We start from the raw sequence: 19046 nt of genomic DNA, 5'->3' as shown, positions 1-19046 counted from the left end.
TAGCAGAATTAAAAACAAACAAATCACCTGGGCCAGATGGTATATTTCCAACAGTACTTAAAGAAATGAGGGAAATTATTTATAGGCCGCTAACTAAACTATTCCAAATGACACTTAGAACTGGCGATGTGCCAAATGACTGGAAGATGGCAAATGTCATACCAATCCACAAGATAGGGGACAAAACTGATCCAGGAAATTACAGACCAATCAGTCACACCTGCATTACTCATCTGATTTACATTAGGAAATAGAGGAGCATCTTAATGAAAACCATATTCTTGGAGATAGTCAGCATTGGTTTAGACGAGGTAGAGTCTTACTAATTTATTAGAATGTTTTGAACATACAACTGCAGCTGTAGATCATGTGAAAGCATATGATATGATATAATTAGATTTTCAAAAAACTTTTGATAAGGTTCCACACCAAAGACTGCTCCTCAAATTGTAATCTGTAGGCATTCAAGGGTAATAATGTAATTAGATGGATTATGAACTGGTTGATGTATAGGAAACAGGGTGTTGATTAGAGGAGTCACTGGAGTGAGGTTGTTAGTGGAGTTCCACAGGAATCAGTACTAGGGCCTTTGCTTTTTCTAATCTATATTAATGATCTAGACTCCGGGGATAGTTAGCAAACTTGTCACATTATACTAAAATAGGTGGCTCAGCAGATACAATCTCTGGAGCACAGATTATTCAAAGGGACTTAGATAATATTCACTTGTGGGATGACACCTGGCAGATGAAATTCAATGTGGACAAGTGCAAGGTATTACATGCAGGTAACAAAAATGTCCACTAGATGAAATAACGCATATGAGAAAGACCTAGGAGTTTATGAAAATTTGGGAACATTTAAAAATAGACTGGATAGGATCCTTGGATGACTTCGTTATTAATGGACACCAAATGAGCACGATGAGCCAAATGGCTTCCTATCTCAGAAGTGAAGACAAGGAAGTTGAGATGATCAGAGAATAACTGCGAATCACAGAACCAATGTCTTCATTTCCCCGTTCCAAATTCAAAGTAGAATCCATTTCTAATCCCGACACTCTTGTGGTCAAGCTGTCACGTCATGTGTGACTCCAAAGAGGCCAATGGGTTCCACCACAGACCCAGAGGTCACTCCAGTTCAGTGTGCAATTGTTGGGTCTTGTTCAGCTGGTTGCTTATAGCTTTTTGAATTCCATTTCCTTCTTATTACTGGTACCCTCCACCAGACCGAATTTATTTACCATAAACTCATTTACGTGTGTTTGTGTGTGTATATAAACATATCTAATCTGCAAAGGTGTTGTGGAGAGATACCATGATTTATGATTTCTTACAATGTGGTAGATTTGTTTTTTTTATGATAAGTTATGATAAAATAAACTTTTGTTAACTAATCTTAATATGTATCAGGCTTTAAGGTCTTGAATACTTGTAACTTGTAACTGCAGTTAGAACAAATTACTTTGAAAATCTGTTTGAAATGTAGTCCAAAAATAAACATCTTTCAGATTAATCTGCAGGCTAGGAATTCTGCAAGAGTAAACTGTCAGCATTTTACAAACATCTCTAATTAATGCAATGAAAACGACTGATGTCAGACTAGAACTGACGCCATCTCCGACCATGATGGAGCGACCAAGATCAAGACACTAAATATTTGTCTAATTAGGCCCAGACCAAGGCACTGACCCACTGCATTGCAGATTACAATTCTAACACTTGATTGCGGCCTTTTATTTGACGGACAATTCATCCTACTCCATAATACAGAGCTGTTTTCATGAATAACTGTTTTCAATTAGCAATTGGTCAAAATTTCCATTTGATCCAGGCTTTAATGCTAACAAATTGATGTGGCCATGTGGTCAGATAGCACGTGATCTATTAAAGCTGAACAGCGCCTTTTTCACAGAGAAATTAAAGTGACACAAGATGTCCTGCCAACACTACCCACTGGAGTGAAAGATGGCCCCCTTTGTAAGGCACTGTCCAAACACCATGTATTCACATAAATTAAGAGTGTCCTTGGGACCCTGACAGCCATGGGTCTCTGTTGGATATTGTAGTTCTTTGGCAACAGCAATGTGGCTGAATAAACTCAACAGCAAAAACAGATCAATCGTGTATATATGTGTATATATATATATACACTCACCTAAAGGATTATTAGGAACACCATACTAATACTGTGTTTGACCCCCTTTCGCCTTCAGAACTGCCTTAATTCTATGTGGCATTGATTCAACAAGGTGCTGAAAGCATTCTTTAGAAATGTTGGCCCATATTGATAGGATAGCATCTTGCAGTTGATGGAGATTTGTGGGATGCACATCCAGGGCACGAAGCTCCTGTTCCACCACATCCCAAAGATGCTCTATTGGGTTGAGATCTGGTGACTGTGGGGGCCAGTTTAGTACAGTGAACTCATTGTCATGTTCAAGAAACCAATTTGAAATGATTCGACCTTTGTGACATGGTGCATTATCCTGCTGGAAGTAGCCATCAGAGGATGGGTACATGGTGGTCATAAAGGGATGGACATGGTCAGAAACAATGCTCAGGTAGGCCGTGGCATTTAAACCATGCCCAATTGGCACTAAGGGGCCTAAAGTGTGCCAAGAAAACATCCCCCACACCATTACACCACCACCACCAGCCTGCACAGTGGTAACAAGGCATGATGGATCCATGTTCTCATTCTGTTTACGCCAAATTCTGACTCTACCATCTGAATGTCTCAACAGAAATCGAGACTCATCAGACCAGGCAACATTTTTCCAGTCTTCAACTGTCCAATTTTGGTGAGCTTGTGCAAATTGTAGCCTCTTTTTCCTATTTGTAGTGGAGATGAGTAGTACCCGGTGGGGTCTTCTGCTGTTGTAGCCCATCCACCTCAAGGTTGTACGTGTTGTGGCTTCACAAATGCTTTGCTGCATACCTCGGTTGTAACGAGTGGTTATTTCAGTCAAAGTTGCTCTTCTATCAGCTTGAATCAGTCGGCCCATTCTCCTCTGACCTCTAGCATCAACAAGGCATTTTCGCCCACAGGACTGCCACATACTGGATGTTTTTCCCTTTTCGCACCATTCTTTGTAAACCCTAGAAATGGTTGTGCGTGAAAATCCCAGTAACTGAGCAGATTGTGAAATACTCAGACCGGCCCGTCTGGCACCAACAACCATGCCACGCTCAAAATTGCTTAAATCACCTTTCTTTCCCATTCAGACATTCAGTTTGGAGTTCAGGAGATTGTCTTGACCAGGACCACACCCCTAAATGTATTGAAGCAACTGCCATGTGATTGGTTGGTTAGATAATTGCATTAATGAGAAATTGAACAGGTGTTCCTAATAATCCTTTAGGTGAGTGTATATATATATATATATATATATATATATATATATATATATAATTTTAATCTATAGATGTCTCTCATTCAATCCAGTCACTGTGATGCGGCATTCTGAGTTTTCAGGACATCTTTACTGCTATATGCCAAATCGTCAGCGGGCACTGGATGTGGAAAGAGCCGTTTATCTACTAAAACAGAATGCTTATTAATTAATTAATATTAATGTTCAGAAAGTGCTGGAAAGAACAAAGAAACCTGGGGTCAGTATTTGGGGCCTGCTGAAGGCCTCACTTCAATGAACTCTGATTTTACATGTCACTGTATCTTGAAACTTCCTGTAATGAAGATGCTGCATGGTATTAACCTTGACCAGCTCAATTAAAATGAAACATGATTAGATCTGTATCAAGCCTGCAATATCTCAATCTTGAATTAGATGTGTGACAATACAATTTAGTCACAATAATATTCAGACATTTAAAGTAATTGATTGTTCTGTATTATTTAAACATGTCTTCCAATATCACTTATTTATGTATAGTGTATATCTTCATATACTAGCCTATATGCATGTATTAACCTCTGTTAATTGAGGTTAACATGGACAACTGAAATAATCCAGCCCACAAACAGATCACATTGAATCGACAGGTGCCCTGATTTCTTACACTGGTGAACAAAGCTTGTGTATTTGCAGGCATTGCACGTGCTCCTTCCTGTTTGCTTTCAAGTGATTTTAAGTGTATTTTGAATAATAATGAGAGAACCAGCATCACATGTTTTTGAGTTTTGGAGATTTGGCAGAATTGCTTTGCCAAAATTGGTTGGTTTATGTTTCATACTCTGAAAGCTTTGCAGTTTGTTTATTTTTTGTATAGATGCATGCATATGTGTGTGCATGTATACGCAGTCATATTTACTAACCTCAACTCTTTGCACAGTTTATGTATTAATTTTTGTATACATGCATGCATATGTGTGTAAACGTATATGCAAGCATGCACACCAACCCCCAGACTTTTTTAAACTTATTTTTGTGTTTATGCATGCATATGTGTGTGTGTATATGTATCATATTTACAAAAACCCGAGTCTCAAAAGTGCAGAAAATATTAAACAACAGTCAGTAACTGGGTTATCTCCTATGCCGGGGTAACCTAACCCCGCTGATGTCATTGTTCAGTGCGAAGGAGCTGAAACCTCCGCTGCTGCGGCCATATCCATTCCCATTCAGCCGCCTCCGTAGGGAGACCAGATCCGCTATAGCAACAGGGGGAGAGAAAAAAAAAAAAACGGGATTTGACAACATGGCGAACTTTTTCTGGGAAAAGTTATTTTGAGGACACTACAAACACAACTTCAGGGGATAACAACTTCCACAACATCCAGAAGGGAAAGACGCAAGGCAAGAGGATTGGGCCGGCTGTGGAAGAAGTCGTTTTAAAATATCATGGGATGAAAGTTCCCCCGTTTGCAATAGCTGGATATTAGTAAAGCCAACGAAAGCAGGATGGAGAAGCAAGGAGCGAGAAGAGAAAAGGTAAAACGGATTTCATGAAGGCTTTTTTTCTTGGCTGCATTGGTTTGGGATTGTATTTCGCTTGTGACGAGAAGCTAAATGGACGAAGTTTGAGATATTTGTTGAACTTTGTTGATATCCAGCGTAATGTACCGTAAACGTCATACGCGAGGAGGGGGGGTTCTTAAAGTTTGTCATATTTAAGAAAAATGTCGCTTGTCTGTAACGTATTGTAAAATAACCCTGTCAGATAACGATTTGACATGTATGCCGGACTTGATACATTTGTAACGGACTTGGGTAGAGAGGGGAACATTGTCGCGTATTCGGCCGAGGTCGCGTCGCTGTGGCGCAGATTTGCGCAGTTCTGCACTTTGCTCGTGATGTGATTGGTGGAAAATTGCAGATCTGCGGGCATCTGCGCTACAGTGACGCAGCCAGTGTTTGGTTTGGGGGTTGGATGGTAAGGTTGTACAGTGGAAGCGAGCTTAATTTGTTCATAGAGAAACTGTAATTTGAGGGCTCAGTTAAGAGTGCCTGCATGCCTGTACAATACCTACGCATTTAGGTGACCCCGTTAATGTCGCTCTTTGTTGGGCACTGTCTCTGTGGGGTTGGTCAGAGCAGGTGGTACTCATTTAAAAGGTAGTTGGTAAGAGTGAAAGTGGGCGGTAACTCTTCCCTTTTTAAAATAGCATGTTTGTTTGTATTTTAATATATAGGTTTAGTTCAGTGCCAAGTATAGGAACTCGGTTATAATGCGATTAAAATTGTACAGTAAAGGTTTAGAGTGATTCTCTTGGGGAGGGATTCTTCTTGTGTTTTGAAAGCATGTGTTGTAATTGAAACACATTATTAAAACATGATTTGCCAAGTGAATGTAAAAACTTACCAAGGAATAAGTTACTTTTTTCCTCTTTCTTGTAAAATATTTATTTGAAATAAATACCAGGGGGGAAAATAACAATTAAAAAGACTGCTTCCACCTGGGCAGTCTTGTTTTAGACGATTGGTAATGACATTAAACAAAGCATTACATTTTCCATAATTGGTAGTGACCTTGCAAACTCACATCAAGGGGAAGCGGAGATGTTTTTTGTTAGCAAGAGAAGTCTCCTTTGCCTTCCTGATGGGGTAACTTAGGCATAGGGTTAAAGTCACTGGAGGGCACACAGACTGGGTTTCTGGCGATGCTTTCAATTAAGGAAGTTATTTTGAATGAACAGAAACCACAAAATGTGAACGTTGCTCCTACTATCTTCTGCTTTGTTAAACAAAGCTTGTCTGCAGCTCTCTGTGAGGTGGTTAGTTGAGGGTAGATTGGGCACAGACCTGATTCACCCAAGAACAAACCTTATACGCAGCCTTTTATAAAATCTGCAACTGCAACTTATCTATGGGGCCTACTTCACAAATTGCATTACAAGGAAATTCAAATGCAACATTCCCCATTCACCCTAGAAGTGATTTTGCATACTTAATTTATTTAATACACACCTTGTCCACCTTCAACCAGGATGTGTTGTCGTTTCTGTCCACTGACCAATCTACCGATTGATGGGAGAGCAAACAATTTGGTCCCACTCCCTTTGTTTCAGATTTTCAAATGCGGTTTTCATTTCTTGTTGTATTTCTGTTGGTTAGGATTTATGCGTGTGGTGTCCTTGTGCACTTTTCTTGAAAAGTGCCATCTCAATGACAGACACCCTTTGGCAGCTACTTTCATTGTCATGTCTTCAGTTTTTTTTTTTTTTTTTAATAGTTTCACACATTTTTAATCCAAGATGCTAGCACAAACAAGGTATTACCTTCTCAAGTGTCCGAAATACCGGTACATACATTTACCAGCTAGATTAAGCTTTTTACACATTACATCAATTTCTATATACATTTCCTGCAAGGTGCAAAATAATAGAAAAACAAGAAATTGCAATATCATGTACACAAATGTGGACAAAAACAACAACAACAAAAAAACGTAGCATTTTTCTTATTAAGAAAAAATGCTCAGAGATCTCGGATAATATAACTGCTGTTCAAACTTGTGTGTTTGTTAACAAGGCTATGGTCCTATGAACTACTGTTCACTTTTTGCTGACTCTGTGGATGGTTGGAGGGAAATTCATTCTAGACACTTCCAAATCAAATAAAGGATTTTAATTTCAATGTCATAGTTTATGAGTTCCTTCATGAGAAGTGTTGAAGTAAGCGGCCCAGGCTTCTATTTAAACCGTCATATGGCGGTAGTCTGCTTTCTGGCTCTGATTTGTGGCCTTTGGAATCAAATTATTTAGTCTGATGTTGTAGCTCCTTGCATTTACTTCCATGATCAGCTTATATTCAAGCATTTTTAAAATATCTTTTTTATAACGATGATAGGAAAATCCTTATATCCAGCACAATGGCTGTTTAACTGCATTTTTAATTCTTATAATGGTTGTAGTTTTTCCTATTAATGTATTGTGATTTTAAATAGATTCAGTTATTTTCGTATATTTTCAAGTTGGAATACTAAAACAGTTTTTCTGTAATGCACAACATTTATGTTCATTTTATAGAATCCCCAATATTCTGAAAATATATGAGCTATTTGGTTTGTGGTTTGTCTGAAGCCATGAAACAGCACATTTGTTTTTCTCCTTTCTGGAAAACCAAATTACATTTTGCAAGAAACAAAACAAAAAAATGCATTCTATTTGTTTTCCCTTATTTCTGTGAAGCAGCTGGCCAAGTTTCAGTATGGATGCTTTTGGAAAACAAACATAATTTTGGTAAAAAGTTACTGTTGCAAAATTGGTGCAAAAGATTTAAATATAATGTTTTTGTTTGTCAGTTTGATAATAGTTGGACATGTCCTTCCTAGCCACAGAACAATATTTTAAAAGCCTAGTACTGCATGTATATATTTTTCATGTGATTTGTGCCCTGAATAACCTTATGCATCCTAAAACCCAGTAGCTTTTTAGACTGTAGGTCTCTTCCTTGGCTGGGACTGAAAGGAAAAGGAAACGTGTGTCTCTGTTTAGAATTTACATCTAAAGTGGAGTTAAAATAACAAGCTGCCTGCTCTTCAAGGAAAAAGCTAGTAATTTATTTTTTGGCTACAGAATGACACCAGGGTATTCTGATGATAATTCTCAAGTAAAGATGAAACAGTAGTTTTGCAGTTGATTCTTCCATTAGCCTAGATTTGAATCTGGTTAAAGATTTAGCTCCTCTACAGCTTTAAACTGGGCTCTTGACATCAGTTTACTGTAACTTGTCCTTACATTTACATAGTTTCCAACTGCAGTAACTCCCTTAATTGTGGGAAACTTTGAGACAATTCAGGTCTTAAAAACTTGACTCTAACCACAAGTTAGATTTTTAAAAATATAATCAAAATAGTAACTTATTAATTGATGATACCATCTCAGTTATTTTTTATCGTTTCATCAAATTTTTACACTGTAATATCCGAGACGCAGAAGGGGGCCTGTCAAAATTCTTGATTGTGATCACATGGTCTTAAAAGTAACTTTAGAACCAGACTCTCATGGGCTTAAATGACTGTCCTGTATCAAAAGTCAACTTGCCAAGAATGATTTCCATCATCAAGACATGACGTCTACACAGCTCAGTCACTGTGACTTTAAAGAGGGGTGACTACCACCCACAACAGTATAACAGAAAATGAGCTTTAACTCTTAAAGGCCCCTCATTTGAGATCCCGATTGGCTCTTTCTTGGGCAAACCTTGGTGAAGAGCACACGCTGGACCTGACGCTATACCTGATGCTAGACACTAATGTGACAGTTCATAAGCTTTATTGGCACTGGGCCAGGTGAAGTCTGCCAAGGGTGTGTTTGTCTGGCTGTGCAGCCGCTACTCCTGGGTGTCTACAAGCCTGCATGCTCTTGGTGCTCGCTGTGACGGTCTCCTAGGTGGTTCTTACATTTTCCTATGTCTGCTCTGCTTCTGTGTTTGATGAAATATGGTGATGAGCATTATGAACTGAGTGAGGCAGTGTGTCTGTCTGCAGTTATCCTCTCACACGTGCATTAAAATAGGCCAAGCAACCACAACCCCTGGCAAGTACACAACATTGAATCTAGCGTCCAATCAGTTGACAAATCAAGGCAAATATGAGCTTTCTGAACCTGTTATGTTAAGTGGGAGTAAGACACACTTCCTCAAGCCTTCTTTGAGTGCTAATGTTGTACTCTAGTTTAAACCTCTGGAGCTGTATCATAAACTCAGAGTTAAACACCCAAGCATTAAATTTAACATTTGTATTGCTTCCAAGATTCCTTTGCACCTGTAATACCTATCCATACCAATAATAAAGAATACAGTTCATTCTGATGCTGTGTTTGAATTGTATGTGACTAACTAACACAGCCTTTAAAATGATTTAAAAACCTAATATTTTCTTCAAACCTGTATGAGAACACATATTTGTGCAGAATGGAAAGCATACAATGCTCTCTTTTTTTTAAGCCTGCCAGATTTCTGATGTAAAATTAGAAACTGGGCACATCGGGGATGTCTTGTTTTTAAAATAAAACATTTTCTAAATAAATGACAAACAATGTTGGCGCTAGGGCTATATATTCTGACTGCTTTTACCCGGCAAAAGAGGATGTTTATCATAATACCTGGAACGCTTAATGAATTTGGAGGACATGATACATCCTCTGAATCCTTGCAACATCATGTGACATGCACGGAAACATCTGGAACAGCTGTTTCCTTGGATGGGCTGCTTTTAAAAAACAGAAGAAAGTTTAGTACCCCAGTGCTTAATCCAACTGATCACCGAAATATTCCAGCTGCTGCAACATTATGCAATGTGTATCTCTGTAACCCCAAGCTGCCCCCATCACCGGGTCCTGACAAAAACTGAATTGAATCTAAACCGTTTTCTGTGTCCCACTATCAGAAAAGTCCCAATTTCTGAGTTCAAAGGTACAGGACCAGCATACATGCCTTAGAAGAACATCTGCTTTAAATAAATCTCCCTGCTGCTGGTGCTCTGCCCAGCCCCGGGAGCCAAGTTTGCCATTCTTGAAAACAAAGACGCTAATGAAACCCAATCAGGTGCTCTATATATGCACACTGCAGTCAGAACAGAATCACCTTGGGAGTGAGTAAAAACTACTGGGACAACTGTTAAATTGTCCGGACTGTGTGTTTAGTAATCCGTATAAAGATAAAGCTTTGCCCTTGCACATGAAACCAAATATATATATTTTTTTAATATTATTTGGATTGCACAGTACGATTTTTCAATACAGTAATCTTTATGGTAGTGATTCAAAATTAAAATTCTGCTCAACTTAAATATGAATTTCATCTGTATGCAAATACCAGTTTTTGCCATCACTTGCACCATGAACAAAAATGTATGGATGACATGGAAATTCCCTGACACATCTTGATCTAGGAAACATGACTATCAAGCACAGATAGTTGTACAAAATTCAAATAAGACCACTTTACACATTTCCTGTATTAACAGTTAGGAGTGTGGTATTGACTTTGCCGTTATCTTTCATTTAAACTTATGCAAATGAGGAAAAACAGTTTGTATTTGACTGTACTTCTCAGAAACACTGGTTATGAATTGTAGAAAAGCTAGAAGATGGTAGATGCCTCTTAACACCACAGAGGAACAGACACCATGTTTTATGCCAGCTCCCTAGGTCTTATGGGTAATAAAGACCTCTTTCAAATACAAAGATATTGTGGTGGCATTGACATTTGTTTATATTTACCTTAAAGATATGTTATTGCTGAATTGCTAATAAAAAATATACATTAACAAAGGTTATGGATTGTTCTGTTGGCATCTGGTACATTTCTTCCCCCACCCCAACTATATTATTCACTTCCCCATTTGAAGATGCAGATATTGCACATTTTGTTTTCAGCGTATGTTTGTCTCATCTTCTGTCATTTTTTAATTCCTTTTCATTGGCCTGCTCACTGTAGTGGATTCTTTATTTCTTTGTTTCAAATTTTGTTAGGATTTCATCTTGCTCTTCTTGCTATTCTTAGAATGTCTTTAGCTTGCCCTTAATGCTTTTAATGTCTGTCTTCTAATTACTTCTTCTAGTCCACCTTTTGAAAGACGCCCATCATCTCATTAAACTTTGCAGTCCTTGAGTTATAAAACGATTCTGATTTATCCTTTGTCAATTTCCTTTAAGATCAGAGCACAAGATTCAGTGTGTTTTTTCCCCCTACTTTTAGACACTTTTATGGTTTTGCAGTGGACTTTGTTGGATTTGGAAAAGGTACTTAAATCATTGAAGGTTCCTAAATCCTAATTCTTTGGCAACTTCATCGATGCCGGTCATTAATCATAAAGACTATGGACTATCTGGTTCATCCAGGTTTCTTTTCATAGATCTTGCTGTACAGCGTTTCTGTCAGCCTTAGGAAAACTGGCTACAAATATGTCCGTTTGTCCAAATGAACAAGAGGTTAATTAATCCTGAGAGGTTAACACTCTTGGGTTGAGGAGTTGGAAGTAGTGGATCCATTTTCCTAATGAAACTGTTCCCATAGTGTAAGTTTCATTCAAATAAAGCCCCTCCTATTTATGATGTGCATGAAAGAAAGGTTCTGTATACTATTGATCAATTCCACAGTTGTATCCGGTTGTAGTGAACAAAATAGGTTATCTGTTGGAAGATCAGATATGTAGTGGGAATGGGGAAGAGACTTGAGCCTTGTTCTGTTTGTCAGTAGCATTCTGATTCCTGAGTACATAAAGAGCAGGGTAGTAAAATATAATATATACATTTGTATTCCGTCTAATTATAGCTGAACATTTCTTGTTTTTAGATACATTTATATAGTCTGATAAATGAGCTCATGGTACACACCCATGTTTCAGTTTCTAACGAGACACCAGTTATTACTGAGAAAAGCACATACCACTCATGTAGAGGTACACTGAAAGCAAATGCAAGGAACATTGTTTTCTTAGAAATTGTAAAAATAATCATGTCCAGGAACACAGTGTGTATTGCAACACTTACAAAAAGTCTATTTTTGGCAGGAAGTGCTTTTGGGGTGAAATTCAGAGCAAATGGTGCACTCAGCTATTCCTCCCTGGCAGCCACGGAATCCTATTGGAGCGGCTGCAGTAATTTTGGGGAAAGAGGACGTTTGAAATCCTTCATATAATCAGAAAAGAAAACACATGTTCTGTGAAATAAACCTCTTTTGTGTTGTATGTTTCATTGATTTATCAGCCAACGCATACAAACACATACCCTCCCCAGCTGTATGCTCTGCTTAGAGAAACAAAGCCATGCTGAGCAATCATTACTCTTATGAGGTGACTGTCTCTTTACTGTCTTTATTATATTACTAAGAAAAGGTGAAAGGCTATGATCTTTCAGGCCTGCTAGCACATTAGTGAACCAGGAACTAAAGCTCTGATCTTAAAATAATTTGTGTTCTTGTATTTATAACCACTATCTTTGTTACAATACAATATCCATATTGTCACTTTTTTTCTTTCCAAATGTATTCTCCATTTTACATTTTATTTACTCTCACTTGTGGTGACAGCTTGTGTTTGAATTTGGAGCTCCATGCTACATACTTTAATTAAAGAAAAATGTAGTCCAGACCAAGGTTGCCCACAAAGCTTTGCATTAAACTTGGTGTGCTGAGTCTGAAAAAGGTCTTTAATGTGTTTTGTTGTAAACAATGACTTGTACTGATCTGACTTTGAATTTGAGCTACCATATGGTGGCATCTTAAAATACATAATTCAGAGACTTTGTTTTCACTACAATCTTAAATAAACATTTAAACAATTCCTGCCAATCATTGGGTCTAGACAATGTCTTCTAAAACCAGGGAGGGGACGGGGAAGCACGAAGCTTAGTCTTAGTCTTACTATCATTTAATAGTCTTGATTTATTTTATTTTATTTTTGTTTTCACCAAGGTCTTCGATAGTTTGTGAACATCATTGTTTTTTAATTCGATTCCACATGGACTGTGGGGCAGCAGATTTTATGGGTCTCTGTAAATCATTCCCTGAACAGCTAAATCATCGCCTGGCACAAGGGTTAATTTAGTTCAATCAGGAAAATTGTATTAATGAAGTAACTGGGAATCCAGGTGGAATGAAAGCTAGAAGACTCTGTGGTCTTGAAGGACAATAGATGTTGGATAGTCTCTTGTTGTAAAGCAGTTGACTTTTGCATTCTAACTCTAAGAGCTCGGCAACACTAATTTCTATTGCCAGCTGCACCAAATAGAAAGTTGCTGTTGCTTGTAATAAGAGGGTGCTTCAGCTGCTTTAGAAACATTGTCTTGTGCAGCTTTGACCATGTAGTAGTTTACTAGCCACGGTTTGGTGTCCATTTGTTCTTTAATTTGCAAATCAGTCCTACATAGTCGATCAACAAACCACATTTTTTTTTGGTGGGGGGGATCAAAAACTGAAAACAAAAGCCGAAAAAACACATCTAGTTCTGGTTGCATTCATATCTACTCCTGCAAATGTTGAGATTAGAGCATAGATGCTCTTTAAACAAAAGTGTTGATTTATTTTAAATTTTATTTTTGCTTTGTGTTCTTTTCAAACTGTCTAAATCTCTTCATCAACAGGCCAAGAAGGAGCAGTGCTCAGTGGAGATGAGTAGCTTATTTAAGAGTATCTTGTGCTCGACTGGATGTATGAGAACTATGTTTTTGTTTACTTTTCATAGAGAGACTCTTGATTTTCTAAGCGCCTCTATCAATAAAAAGATAACAACCTCGTTACTTCAGTGGAATCCGTGGTCCTTCAAGGATGTCATGCCCAGCACATCTTTCATCTTTGGAATGGAGTTTTGGGGTTCAATGGGGTTTACTCCAAATTATTATTATTATTATTATTATTATTATTATTATTTTGTTCTTTGCAAAAGCAGTTTATTTATGTTGGCTATTTATTTACTTAGTTATTTATCATAAATGTTACCATTGTGGTGATCAGCTAGATTGCAAAACAAATTTTGAAAATTTCAGAGGAGACTTTCTTTCCCTGTGTCTTGAAGTGCAGGAGAAGGACAACCACAATTTCGTGTCTGCCTTCTACCCTCCCAAGCATAAGTATCCGCCAAAAACACACTTTCCCAGCATGCTTTGCATCCATCCCAACTCCACCTCTGCAGTAGATTCCAATGGCCTTGTCCTCATGGCCAGGTCGTCTCCTCAGTTACGTGAGTCTAGGTCAAATTAAACGCTCTGCTACATGTCTAGCGGCGTTGTCCGAACTCCTGAATTCTCATTTGTGTGGCGTTTATAGTGTGCTTTCACACCTTGTAAAGTCTTTTCTCAAACAAAAGGTTACATAAGGTGGTTGCATAGCAATTGCTCCTCTGTTTTTGGTAGCCGTGGCAGAAGAGAGGTTGATGGGAGATATTTCATGTAGCATGGCTATCCAACCCCTGTGGTTTTGATAGAAACAGGCTCAATGGTTAGATAACAATTACCTTAGCTTTTAATGGGGTGCAACAACTGCCACTGTGAGGAAGGAGTCAGAGAGGATATATTCCTGTAACTGGCTGGCTATATATATATGAGTCTCCTTCTAGGACTCTATGTCCAAAGACATTTAAAAAGAGCAAAAACTCTAGGGGGCATCTAGAATGGTCAGATGTCTTTAAAACTTAAGTTTTTGTGAAAACTAGTAATTGAAGCTGTGGTTACATTTAGTCTTCCAGCTGGAGAGGATCATTGTCCTTCATTTGCTACCAAACAATTTTGAGAGCTAAAAATATGATTTCTCTTAACAACTTTTTGGAAAACAATGAAAAGCATACCTTGGACTGTTACTTTTTCTTTCGATGGGCCTTCATTGACGCATAAATCTTACATAGCTATTCTTTGTGAATATTACTCTTCGATTTCCACAAACCAAAGTGTTATTCTTAAACTCAGAATGGAGTCTGCAACTGTCAATAAGTAAGAAAACAGCTATGCAGCCCATCACCCATGGACCTTCACCCAAAGTGTCAGCTATGGCAGGGGAGAATGTCAGCACACACAGCTGGAGTCCAAAATATTAGCAAAATATCCAGAGAGAAATCCAAACTGTGCAAAATAACGACTATGTGGTGCACCAAAGGTCAAGACCACATTGTTCCATTAAATTACAGGCCAAAGCAAATAGTTTTGATGGAGGGGATTCTGAACTCGATTCAAACTGTTTCATTCTGCCCGTTACCCGTTCTCTGATAAGTAGTCACATGTACAATGGTTAGCTGCTGAGATGAGTCTTAAAGTTGTTGCTGGATTCTGTTCTCCACTTATGCCAGTTGAGGCTATGCATCTTAGTTATCTGGAATATACCAACTCTTGAGGATAAAATACCAAATGATTACAGCTGCAAAAATGTAATTGAACTCTTCTAGGATGTTATTAACAACAGTGTGATAGTAACACAGGCCACAGATTGTGTCATAACTTCATACTGTGAAATTTCACTTCGTCTCCTCAGATGACTTCTCTCTTTTATTGTCTCTAATTTTGTGGATTTTTTTTTAAGGTTTGAAGGGAAGGTTGGAGCAAAGATTAGTAATGTGTTTAGTGCTTACCATGCAACCACACTCATTGTTGGGTAATTACCGTTCTGATACAGGACTCATTCAGTATCTGTACCATGTGACAGACCAAGGCCTGAATGCAAGAGCAACACACAATATACTGTTAACAGTAATACATCTGGAAGTCACTTTGGATTTCGTCACCTTGGACTGTTGGACACATAAACTATAAATCAAGGTTACCCCAGTGGACTCCAGCCTACTCAACCCACATGGTGATCGGCCAAATTGTGGGCTGTCCCCTTGGGAGCGCTCCGCCACAATCGGTTAGTTGCATGGCCTGCATTGGAATTGACAACCTCCTGTCTCCTGTTCTGCACTCCGCGGTGGCTTTTACCAGACGAGTCACTCTGGAGCCAAAGATCTCTGTTGTCACCAAGACGGTTATAATTGTGGGGGGTCCTGTCCATGAATGAAAGCATCTGCAACAACACTGGCGATACGTCAGTTGTTTTTAATTCGAGTGTCTCGGTGGCCTCTGCATGTCAGCTCCATCCCCTTGTGGGTGTGCTGTTGATATATCATGGAGAGGGTCGCACTGTGGGGACCCACAGTTACGTATGTGTTGGTTGGATTATATCCTTGCAGTGGCCTGCATGAGTCATGGCGTCTTCATTTGAGAAGCCGGTATATAATGCAGCGATTTCTTCACCGCTTTCTGTACTGTTCATTGTGGTGTCCTACATTTATATGAAATGGTTTAAACTTCAGCTTTTCACAATTTTGGACTGGCTACTGATGCATTGAAACAGAGAACTGCCATGAATCTTCAGAATCCCTATACTTCAGGAGTAGAACAAAACCCCTGCAATATTGCAAACTGCAATGTATTGGGAGAGAGCAGTCAACCAAAGACACCGTTTGCTGATATTTGCCACAGTGCTTTCGTATTCATAGATTTAGCTTTTCTTGTGAGTTTAGTTTTTTCATTTTTAGGAATGACTGGAATTTGAATGAGGGGCCAAACTCGTGGTCCGCAATGTCAAAGTTGAATATAATTCAGCGTAGATCTTCTGTTGGCATAGGAAAAGGGAGCTGAATGTATTTATGAACCATCTTCGTCGTGCCATATAACATTCTTTCCAGACGTGTCATACCTGCAAGAATAATAACCATAAATATGTTTGTGAGGATGAAACTGTTCGCTTTATAACTGGATTTTATGGGAATTAATCCAGACTTTTGGATTGTCATCTGGTTCTGCTATGCAGTTCTACTGTAGTCAGGTAATAGTAGACAATGTAATGACAGAAAAATGCATAATGAAAATTAAATTAAGGTATTGCAAAAGCTTATTCATGGGTCCCTTGATGCTGCTTTTAAAATTGTGTATATAATTACCATGTGTCTTAATTTGTGATTATTAGTTGGCTGGATAACACAGTTGCATACGTAGATGCTGTGTCTTTCATTTTCCTACAATATTCCAGTCTTAAGAGAGAGGGTATGTAGTTTATATTTATTTTCAAGAAAGGTGACTTGCTCCTTTGATTTACTTTCAGTGAAATTGTTGTGACACTTACAGTGTTATAAGTAGAAGGTTAGTGTTAGGATTATATTGGAGCCATATGAACAAACATTTACATTTCTTTGCATTTACATTTACCTTATCACCTGAAATGAATGAATAAAGCCTAGTGCACTTTGTTTGTGCAACCTACTCTCGGGATGAAATGAGCGTAGAAGCTGAAAATAGTTTCTATATTCATCCTGCTTATTTAAACAATGATATGGTTTCCCTCTCCAGGCAGCGTCAAAATAACAGATGTCCTGAGGATTTATACGCTTAAATCAGCTCTGCCATGCTTTCAAAATGCATCAGTTAATTAGACCTCTTAACTCACAAGACAGAAATATTAGCTGTGAAAAGTAATAATACAGCCTAAAAACAGGCCACTTATAAAAACTGATCCATATCATGGAAAATTAATTAATTTAATTATATTTAATGTATGTAGCTGAAATAATGTACCCTGAGATATATAACTCTGACAGTACAACTGGTTTCAGTATATTGTCTAAAGCCATTGTGGCTTTTTGTATTTTTTGTTATTTTCCAATTCTTTGAACATGCGGTAGCTATATTTAACAGAGAGAGTCTTCAACGGGGCAGTGCAATGGGTGAACAACCAGGCAGACAAATGAGCTATAGAGGGAGGAATCAAATTCATTTGGGTTTAATCACACACGTTCTGGTCAGGTTGGCAAGCATTCAGTTTAGTTTTGCCTCGGGCAATAAATATTTCTTCAAGCAATGAACTACTACTCTAACAGAAAAACACTGCATTTTAGCTCTGTCAGGCCTCTCTGGTGCAATCACAAGGGATTTTGTTTTCTTGAGTTTTTGGAAGTTGGCTTAAGAATTGTTCACCACATTCAAAAACCCCAACAACTGACAGAACCCATGCCAAATCCACAGCAAAGAGGTAGACTGGTAGTGCAATGATCTAACACAATGCAGGGACAGTGTGATACAAATTAGTAAGCCGTCATTAACTGCCAGTGGCAAAACATCACATTGAGAAGTCCCAAGCAGCCAATGTTACTTCTTGGCAGTAAATGAAAGTAAATAAGCAACAGAGTACAAATAATATATGATCTGTACATCAGTACAATGAATGATGTGTATTGTTGAACTTAATGACATGTATTCCCCAGAAGATTTTCCATAATTACTGTATTTTCTCTACAAAACAACAGCTACATCAGTAATGGGTAATCACTGACAAAAGCATGATATTGTCATTTCAATAGTGGTGTGGTATCCCTTTAAAAGATTACTTATCTAAAGCTAAAGAGTGCGATACAGCTTACAAATTTGTAATATGCTGCAGCGGGAAGACTTTGGAGTCTGTTGGCAACAAAGAACCTACACAATGATTTAGCATAACCTGCAGTATTAAAATGATAAAAGAAGCAAACCTGAATGAGGAACAAGATCTGTGTAGATAGGTCAAGATGCAAGCCTCTTCTCTACACATTGCACAAAACTATACAAATGCTCGTAATGAATGCTAAAATATACAAAGGAAAACTTTGCTAACTCCCTCAACAGGATCCTATGGTTCTATGATTGACAAAAAGATGCAGATAGTAGGTCTGTATTAATTTCTATATTTAAAAAATGCAAGGTGTATAATAGGGTAGTCAGACTCTGTTTTCTGGGTCTCATTCCAGCTGGAGTACTTCATTACTAAAATCCATTTGATTCTCTTATGAGTCAGCTAATATAATGTTTATTTTATTTAATATAGTTAATAGTTAGAAATATAACTGACTCAAGAACAATAGCAACCAGTTTGGTGTGGATCTGCTTTAGCTCAGTATGGTCCTGTGCCGCATTGAAGAAAACTTAAATCGGACAAAAAATGCCAGGTCAAACATGTGAAATTATACCTACATTGGGAGTGGGCATTGGTTTATCATGTTTGGGAGTTAAAGGGTCAGTGGTCAGGATTGACCATTTCAGTCTCCTGACCTGTATTCAGTGTTATTGAAATGGGTGGATCTGAAGGAAATTGATGCTGCCAAGAAGTCCAGTTTGAATGCACTGGAGTTAACTCGTGTTGAAGA

General features: G+C 38.2%; 1 protein-coding gene across 2 annotated transcripts in view; it reads left to right on the top strand.

The window, feature by feature from the left end:
* The first annotated feature begins 4530 nt into the window (after positions 1-4530).
* Positions 4531-19046, top strand: part of ttc28 (tetratricopeptide repeat domain 28) — a 412770-nt gene continuing 398254 nt past the window's right edge. Inside the window, exon 1 of one of the 2 annotated variants that reach the window (XM_066689093.1) lies at positions 4531-4894. In XM_066689093.1, coding sequence (XP_066545190.1) covers positions 4865-4894 — 30 coding nt within the window. In that variant the 5' untranslated portion in view covers positions 4531-4864. The remainder of the gene's footprint in view (positions 4895-19046) is intronic. The other variant, XM_066689094.1, reaches the window with a different exon arrangement.

Source organism: Amia ocellicauda, chromosome 17, assembly GCF_036373705.1.
Source record: "Amia ocellicauda isolate fAmiCal2 chromosome 17, fAmiCal2.hap1, whole genome shotgun sequence".
Taxonomy (NCBI): domain Eukaryota; kingdom Metazoa; phylum Chordata; class Actinopteri; order Amiiformes; family Amiidae; genus Amia; species Amia ocellicauda.
Note: the sequence above shows the minus strand (reverse complement) of the source record. Positions and strands in the feature narration are given on the sequence as shown.